Genomic DNA, 8,740 nt, shown 5'->3' on the forward strand with positions numbered 1-8,740 from the left:
ATGAATTCCGTGAAGGTTTTACTTTCAGTTGATGTAAATTGTGGGTGGTCCCTCTATCAAATGGATGTGAAGAATGCTTTTCTTCATGGAGAGTTACAAAAAGAAGTGTATATGCAGCCTCTTCCAGGCTATAATGGTCTTGAAGGCAACATGGTGTGTAAATTGCACATCGCAATATATGGATTGAAACAATCCCCAAGAGCTTGGTACGCCAAGCTCAGTTCAGTACTCGAGAAGGCTAGTTTTATGTGAAGTAATGTTGATTCCTCACTGTTTTTATGAACTGGTACCAGTGGGAAATTAGTGGTTCTCATATACGTGGACGATCTCATTATCATAGGAGACAGTGCTGTTGAAATTGAGGCACTGAAACGTTCACTACATCAAACATTTGCTATCAAAGATCTGGGGCAGCTCAAGTATTTTTTGGGTATTGAAATGGCATCTTCAAAGGGGCTATTTCTACATCAACGCAAATATGTACTAGATTTTCTTCAAGAAGCAAACATGCTTGACTACAAACCTGCCATCACTCCCATGGATTGCAAACTGAGGCTCAATATAGATGGAGAAGCCATGCATTATGTGAGTTATTACCAACGGTTAGTAGGGAAACTTATATATCTCACCATCACACGTCCAGATATCACATATGCAATGAGCTTAGCAAGCCAATTTATGCACTCTCCCACTGTTGATCACCTTCACATTGTTAAAAGAATTTTGTGCTACCTCAAGGGGTCAATAGGGCAAGGAATCATCATGCGTAACAATAAGTCCACTACCATTAGTGGCTACACGAAAACAGATTGGGCAGGGAATACACTTGATAGAAAATCTACCACATGCTATTGTACATTTGTGGGGGGCAATCTTGTTACTTGGAAGAGCAAGAAGCAACAAGTAATTGCTCATTCCAGCGCAAAGGCTGAATATCGAGCCATGACAGCCACTGTTTGTGAACTTATTTGGCTTAAAGGGCTTCTTTCAGACTTAGGATTCCCTACTCCGTCCTCTATGTCCCTTATGTGCGATAATCAAGCAGCCATGCACATCGATGCCAACCCTGTGTTTCGTGAAAGAACCAAACATATCAAAGTGGAATGCCATTTCATTAGAGCTCAAGTTCAAACTCAAGTCATACGGACCATATTCACACGAAGCCATGATCAACTGGCAGATCTCTTTACCAAGGCACTGGCATCAGCTCCATTTCATCGTTTTTTAGGCAAGCTTGGCTCAATTAATCTTCTTGATCTAGCTTGAGGGGGAGTATTAGACGATTTAGACGATATGGGGTGACTGATGTTGCATAAGTCACCCCACTGATGCTACATGTTAGACAACATGGGGTGACTGATGCTGCATAAGTTACCCCACTGATGCTGCATATAGATATTAGACGATATGGGGTGACTGATGCTACCAGATTTTATGTTCCCTCTTTCCATGGGATTCTCTATTAAGTCTAATCCCTTAATTTGAGGAAGATTGACATCTAGATGACTTGTTGATAGTTGTGTGATAGCTACTTGATGCACTCCCTTAATTTAAGGAGTGACAGGTTTAGGGTTTACCGGGTTAATAGGAAATGTCAAGGTAAGGTTGCTTGTAACCTTGTACCTCATTATATACCCCCCCCCCCGGTACATTCAATCAATCTATGAAAAATACATTGAAACTTAAAGCTAAAATTTCCACACATTAAGACAAGCTTATTACACTGCTATACAGCCTACATAGTCGTGAGATACTTCCGGGCTTCAGGTTAATTATATGTGGCCATATTATTCAGAATAGCTAACCCTCTACTAATTTTGATCATTTTAATTAATTGCTCAGCTATAAAACTTGATCACGATCACAATGAATTGAATCAGGTTCCATTTGTCACATTACATATGCATGTAGTGATAGTAATGCTCGGGAGGAGTATCCGGGTCGGGTTTCTCAAGTACTCCATCAACATTCCGGAGCCAGAAAGTCTGGTTAAAAGAAGCAGCTCCCTTAGGCACATCATCCATCACCTTTTCATGCCCTTTCGGAACATATATTCCTGTTTTTGGATGCGGCACCCAGCTACACCTCCATGACGATGAACTATTACTGCCAGTCTCCCTTTCCATCATGTCAGTATCCTCACTATCACTTTCAACCATTCTGCTTGATATGTTCTTTGCAGCTCCCCTCAGCTTGCTGCTGAAATGGCGTCGATGATCTCCTTGAGCTTGCTTATAGCTTCCCTGCAATATGAACTGTGGCATGCACGCATATTATTAACCCTATGGATAAAACTATTATTTGTATCAACTCAACTGACATCTAGTTTGGTCTTTCTAATAGATAGAGGTTATGCCGTTCTGTCTTCTATTAAAAAAGATAACAGACTGGAGTGTCAATTAAGATAATACAAATAAAACAACTTTTAAATTCTCGTGTTGTCAATACTATTGTCGATAATTATGGACTCAAATGATCAATTTAGCTAATTGATAATGAAAATAGTACCTAAGCATAAACATCTTCGATTTGGCAACCCCGCCTCTAGATGGCCATGGCCATCAGCATTCACGTATAAGCAGATCCACAAAGTTTGATATGGTAAACCCAAAACAACTAAGGCTCTAAGGCTCATGAAAGCAATATTTGGTTTTAACTTTGAAAATATATGTACGCATGCTGTGTGTGTGTGTGTGTGTGTGTGTGTGTGTGTGTGTGTGTGTAATAGATGGAAGAATATGTTCTATTGAGCATTACCTTTACGACCTAGTGATGGTTCGCTCATGCAATATTTTCATTTGTTAGATAATAAAGCAAAAGAAGAACTCCAACAATGTCTTTGCATTATTGGGAAGAAAATCGGGTTCCAAGCAACTGTGAGGCTCTAAATCAGTGGTAGACCCTCATTGTGAGATACCCTCAAAGAACGGTTAAATAAGTGCATATGGTAAATGTGTTTTCCGTTGACATGCTGCTCTTCGTTTTTTAGTACTTGAGAATATATTACATGATTTATTCTTATTAAAGCACATGATTAGTACAGACTTTTTTTTTTCTCTAGATATGACATCTGGTCGTTGCTCAAGTATTGTACGTGGCAATCTGTCTTTGGTGACAGTGCCGGTCCTGGGAGTAGCCCGAGTAGGCAGGCGCTGATAGGAGCATATTTATGCTACTTAGTTATGTTGTTTCCTTGCATTTTTTTAGTTAATTACTATTTATTTTAGTCTTTTAAGCTATTTTCGTATGTTTTTAGGTCCTAGTGACAAAAGGAGCAAGAAAGTGCAATTTGGAGCTATTTGGAGCAGTTTTGGGCATGGATTGGACAGCTTAACTATGGAGCAATGTGGATGGACGAAATTGAAGTCAAGAGAAGCTAGGAAAAGCTACAAATCTGGAGAAAGAAGTCCAAATGCAAAGAAGATAAGGAAAGAGCAAGAAATAAGGAACCTTATCCAACCTTATCTTATCCTATCCTAACCAACCTTATCCTTTCCTAAAACTAACATTATCCTATCTTATCCTATCCAAATCAGGTTGTGCCTTAAATCTAGCTATTTAGGAGGGATTAGTTATACATTTAAACATCTATTTCAGATTCTAGAAGCCTAATCCATTTGTATGCCGCATGTAGGCCATTCCTTGTAGGTTTAGGAGTTGTAATCATTCCTCTATAGCTATGCCATGTGTTCTTGTCCCTTTAGGTTTAGGAATCTGTCCTAAATACTCTTTCTAGAACACCCTATCTTCCCCCTACAAGTGTGCCGCACCTATCCTTCTAGAAGTCCCTAAAACCTTGCCGTGCAACCCCATTCCCATTCCCTTTTGGTTTCTGCCAAGACTTAACCCTTTTCCCATTAGATTGTGCAATCCTTCTCCTTCAGAAATTATGCGTAAATTAGCCTATAAATACAACCCTTTGCCGCACCATTCAATCCATCCATTCACTCATTCATTCATTCATACTTTCAGCCATAAAACACCACAATCCACACCACACCACCCTAGTGCCGCAAGCAAGGAAGGAAGGAGAGGAGGACCTGTGCAATCTGCCATCCAAGGGAGTGCCGTGCATGCCATTGGAGTGTGGAGCGTTTTCTTGGTTCTTTCTATCCTTAGTTTTAGTTTGATGTTTATATTAATTTGGTTTTCAATTATGATGAACATGTGGAACTAACTTCTTTTTAGTTAGAGGTGAATTCGAAGCCATGATTATATGTTTTATATGAGTTGATTACGTCCAGTTATTGTTTCTTAAGGCATGAATGTGATTTGCTTATCTAAGTTATTAAAACTTGTTTATGTATATGGGTTGGGGGTCGACACTTAATTTGCATGCATGAATTTGATGCTAGAGTATAAGGGAGTCTCACGTAATGGTTATTCACTTATATTCACAAGTAGTGGAGGTTGCTAGTCACAATCGCGTTAAGGAAATCCTTGGTATGAGTCTCATGCGTTTCATAGTGATGAATGCCTTGTCAATGCTTATGGTTTTCACAAAACTTAATGACCTTTGATATGTATCTTTGTTATGCGTTTCATATGAAGAACTTGAAAAAGATAATTTGGTTGTAATGCGTTTTCATTCAATTCAATGAAATAAGGAAAATCTGAGGGTTAGTTGTGCGATGCAACTAACTTGGGGCGTTGTCATTCATAGTCTAAAGGAATAATAACTGGAAATTGGTTCATATGCATATATCATGTGTGGAGAAGGACCCTCTAACTAGCCTTTCACCCATTTAATTCACTTAAATTCGTTTTTACAAAGTGTTTTCTACAAAGTTTTTGTTTTAAGTTTTATTTTCGTCAAAAACAACCCCCCCCCCCCTTTCAATTAGTCTTGCTATTTGAGTCAAAATCTGTTTTCTTTGAGTCTTTTGAGTCAAGTTAAGTTCTATTTTCGTCCAAGTCACTTGTTAGGTCTAGAATTGAGTCTTTTTTATTGTTGGTTGCTGTTTTAAGTGTTTTAAGTTAGTTTTGAGTCTATAGAGTCTAGTTTAATGTTTTTGAGTCTTATTTATATTGATTAGCATCTCTAGTTAATCCCCGGTCTAGAACGATCCCTACTTACATATCTACTACAATTGTCACAAATAGGGTTTAATTTGTGTGTCAAGTTAATTTTCACATTAGGTGCCTAGGGCCCCCACTTTGGGGGGGCCCAAATTTTTTTATTTTTTATTTATATACATAGAGAAGTATTATTGACACTTTAAAAATCTCGTCCTACACTTTTTACAAGTATATTTTTCTTCTAAATATAGAAAGTTTGGAACGTACTCCACTAGAATTTTGGAATACTAATAACAATTATATATATATATATATATAGTTTTGTAGTTTGAGTAAAATATCTCAATATGAAATTATAAAAAAAAAAAAAATTTGGAACTTGTTGTGCAGCTTTTGGCCTCGGGAAGGGCCGGAAGGCCCAAAATATTTCTTAAGTATGTGTATATAATATATATATATATATATATATGGTTTTTGTAGTAGTTAATTAATTTGAAGAAGTTAAAAGATGTAGACAATGATAGCTTGAAGAGTTTTTGTATAAATCTTGAAGGATTTCTGAAACATGGTGAGCATTCTGATATTGATAGAAATGACTTATTTATAGAGCTAATAATCTTGAGAGAAACTTTGCCGAAGGAAATAAATCGGGCAATGGAAGTGCTGAAATATATAAGACAAATGGATGGTTGTTTCTCGAATGCATGGGTTGCTTATCGTATTTTGTTAACCATACCAGTTACAATTGCCTCTACTGAAAGAAGTTTTTCAAAATTAAAGTTGATCAAATCGTACCTTCAATCAACTATGTCACAAGAAAGATTAAATGGGTTAGCTATTTTGTCAATTGAAAAAGAATTGGTTGAAAAGTTAGATTATGTAAACTTAATTAGTACATTTGCATCTAAAAACGCGAGACGTGTAATATTTAAGTAATATTTGCATATCTTTCTTCTTTGGATATGAATTCTAATGATTTTTTATGTAGAAATGAACTTTTTCATGTATTTAGTGAAACCTTTTCTTATACATATAAATGTACAACGAGTCGGGTGTCAAAGAACTTTAGGGTCCCATTTGAAGGCTCGCCTAGGGCCCCCAATTTCTCAGGGCCGGCCCTGTTTGGTGAGTAACCCTAGCTTCCTTCTAAAAGGTTATGCGCAATGGTGCTGGCTTAATCTTGCACGATAAGGACCTCTAGCTAATAGGTACTTAGAGCTACGTACTATACACGAGTTAACTTGTAAGAATTTTCTGCGACTGTAGCACCGTCTCCTGGTAATACACACACACACAAGTTATTGATAATAATTTTGAGTATATTTTGAATAAATATACAATGTGTTATACATATATGGATTCATTCGATGGTAGGTACTAAAATTTCTGAATTAATTATAATTTTCGAGAATTTTTTGTGTATTAAGAACAATGTGTCACATCCCGGTCCGGGCCCCACCACATCCCGGACTCGACTTCACCGTAACACGATATTGTCGGCTTTGGGCCCCGACCACACCCTCACAGTTTTGTTTCTGGGAACTCACACGAGAACTTCCTAGTGGATCACCCATCCTGGGATTGCTCTCGCACGAATTCGCTTAACTTCGGGGTTCCGATGAACTCCGAAGCCAATTCCCAAAAGGCCTCGTGCCAGGTAGAGATGGGAATATACATATAAGGCTTACAGGATCCTCACCCCTGGGCGAGGTGGGATGTTACATGATGTGTCGATTTTATGTTTTGGTAATTATTTGGACGAATTTTGATACTTTAATTTATATTTTCAATGTAGGTCATGCGATTTCTTGTTGAGCCGAAAGTTATCTAACGGACGAATTTTGGAGTGATTCCAATTGAAGGATTTTTGAGAGTCTCTCAACTTGTTCATGCCAAAGTTTTAGATTTTTCTACCAAGCGGTTAATTTATGGAGAAAAAATAAATGACCAGCGGGCGAAGCTGTCAAATTGATGTTTTTGGCTCATTTGGGTTTTTGGTTCTGGGCCTGACACTAGAGAGAGAAGTGTGAGAAATGAGAAATGAAATTATAATTTTATTACACATAGGTCATCTTTTGGTTTGTTAAAAGTTTGAATGGATGGTGGTGATGGAGAAAAAAATGAGGATATCGAAATGGACGTGGTTGCTCAATCAGGTGGGAGGCAAGAAGAAGATGAACAACTTCCTTTTTTAATAAAATATTATTTTCAAAAATAAAATTACATTAGTCTTCCAAAAAAAAAAAAAAAAGTAAAATTACATTTTTTTTTTCCTTAATTTGTTTTGTCCACTTGGTCTTCTTCTTTTTAAGTGTTTAACGTTTTATAATTTTTTTTTTTTATAAAACTATGAAGTTTTTTTTAATTAGTTTCAAGTAATTAGTAAGGGTCAATTGGTATAACCAATTAAGAAATATAATCTTATATAAACTCTTACATGTTGTTGTTAGTTGTTACTATTAATCTTACCAGTCTATCAATTTCATGAACTAAATAAATGTTTCTTTTCTGGAGATTGATTGAATGATCGAGCAAACCACGACCATTTGGTGACGACAACAAAATTAACGATGGATGCCAAAATACGAAAAGGTTACTTTTGAAAGTGCATGGGATGCTGGCAGAAGATCTTTCAGCAAAGTAAATCTTGCTTTTATGAATACTTAAATTCATGCATGGGATCTTCACCAAAAAAATATCATGCATGGGATATTGGCACTAAACTTTGAGAGACGTCGAGAAGGCTTTGGCATCATTTATATAAATGAAATATGAACACGTTGTCCGAATTCTATAAATTTAATTAAACTATTCAGTAAATTTAAAGAATAAATTTAAAATTAATAAATTATTGAGAGGGTTATTAGTCATTTCTATTGGAGATGATTGTAGACATTGAACATTTCGGTGAAATGTTCACCAACATATTAAATTTCGACATGTCAAGACTTACAAAGCATGCACCGTGTATCTCACAAATTGTACACATAGCATCTAACTCATCAAGAGTGACATGTATCGACATTTGGTGAAACTTAATTAATCAAAGAATTAAGGATAATATTTTGATTAATTTAAATTTAAATCAAACAAATTAATTGATTTAAATTTAAAATGTGATTGATTATTTAATTATTTGGTGAAGCCAAATCAAGAACCAAGCACAAAATCATGTCTTTGATTCTTTCGTCAATTGATCAGGTCCACAATCAAGGTCAGATTCAACCGTAGGCAAGAATTTGAAAGCCTATAAATACGAGGCTTCAAGACAAATAAAATGATGAGAAATTCATCGTCACACTCAAAAGCTCAAACTATTAAGACCATACACTCTCAAACATTCAGAAGACCCAGGAATCTCTCTGCGTTCTTCGTCACATCTATGAGATATCATCAAGCACCACTACACATGCCGATTCTTTCATCGCCAAAAGCCAAATCCTTGCGGCATCCGTTCATTCGAGGTCATGTCATTGTGTCCCTTGGATCAATGACCATACACATATATCTTATAAACTCGGAGATTTGATTAAATGATTGAAACTTTGGGGGGTGTAGTCAAATTAAGATTTGATAGGATTTTAATAGACTTTAAAATCCGGGTGTAGTCGATTAGAGTTTAAAAAGAGGATTTTAAAAGATTCTGAAATCATGGTGTAGTCAAATTGGAAAAATGAAGGCCAAGAGTGATTATAGCACTTGGACTTTGGAAGAGAGCAAA

At 36.5% G+C, this 8,740-nt stretch overlaps 2 protein-coding genes across 2 annotated transcripts; one reads left to right on the forward strand and one right to left on the reverse strand.

Moving 5' to 3' along the window:
• On the forward strand, positions 1-1,266 carry LOC137728178 (uncharacterized mitochondrial protein AtMg00810-like). The gene is made up of 2 exons (XM_068467043.1): positions 1-206; positions 294-1,266. The coding sequence occupies exons 1-2, from the start codon at positions 1-3 to the stop codon at positions 1,264-1,266; spliced, it is 1,179 nt and encodes a 392-aa protein (XP_068323144.1).
• Positions 1,267-1,895: 629 nt separating this feature from the next.
• Positions 1,896-2,264, reverse strand: LOC137728179 (uncharacterized). The gene has a single exon (XM_068467044.1). It carries the CDS (start codon positions 2,262-2,264, stop codon positions 1,896-1,898), a length of 369 nt encoding a protein of 122 aa, XP_068323145.1.
• Between the last annotated feature and the right edge of the window lie 6,476 nt (positions 2,265-8,740).

This window comes from Pyrus communis, chromosome 3 (genome assembly GCF_963583255.1).
Source record: "Pyrus communis chromosome 3, drPyrComm1.1, whole genome shotgun sequence".
Taxonomy (NCBI): Eukaryota; Viridiplantae; Streptophyta; class Magnoliopsida; order Rosales; family Rosaceae; genus Pyrus; species Pyrus communis.

Bases quoted from the DNA above. Each gene is read 5' to 3' on its own strand.
- LOC137728178 (XM_068467043.1), top strand. From the start codon at position 1: ATGAATTCCGTGAAGGTTTTACTTTCAGTTGATGTAAATTGTGGGTGG. The intron at 207-293 runs GTACGCCAAGCT...AACTGGTACCAG, and splicing joins AAACAATCCCCAAGAGCTTG to TGGGAAATTAGTGGTTCTCA.
- LOC137728179 (XM_068467044.1), bottom strand. From the start codon at position 2,264: ATGCCACAGTTCATATTGCAGGGAAGCTATAAGCAAGCTCAAGGAGAT.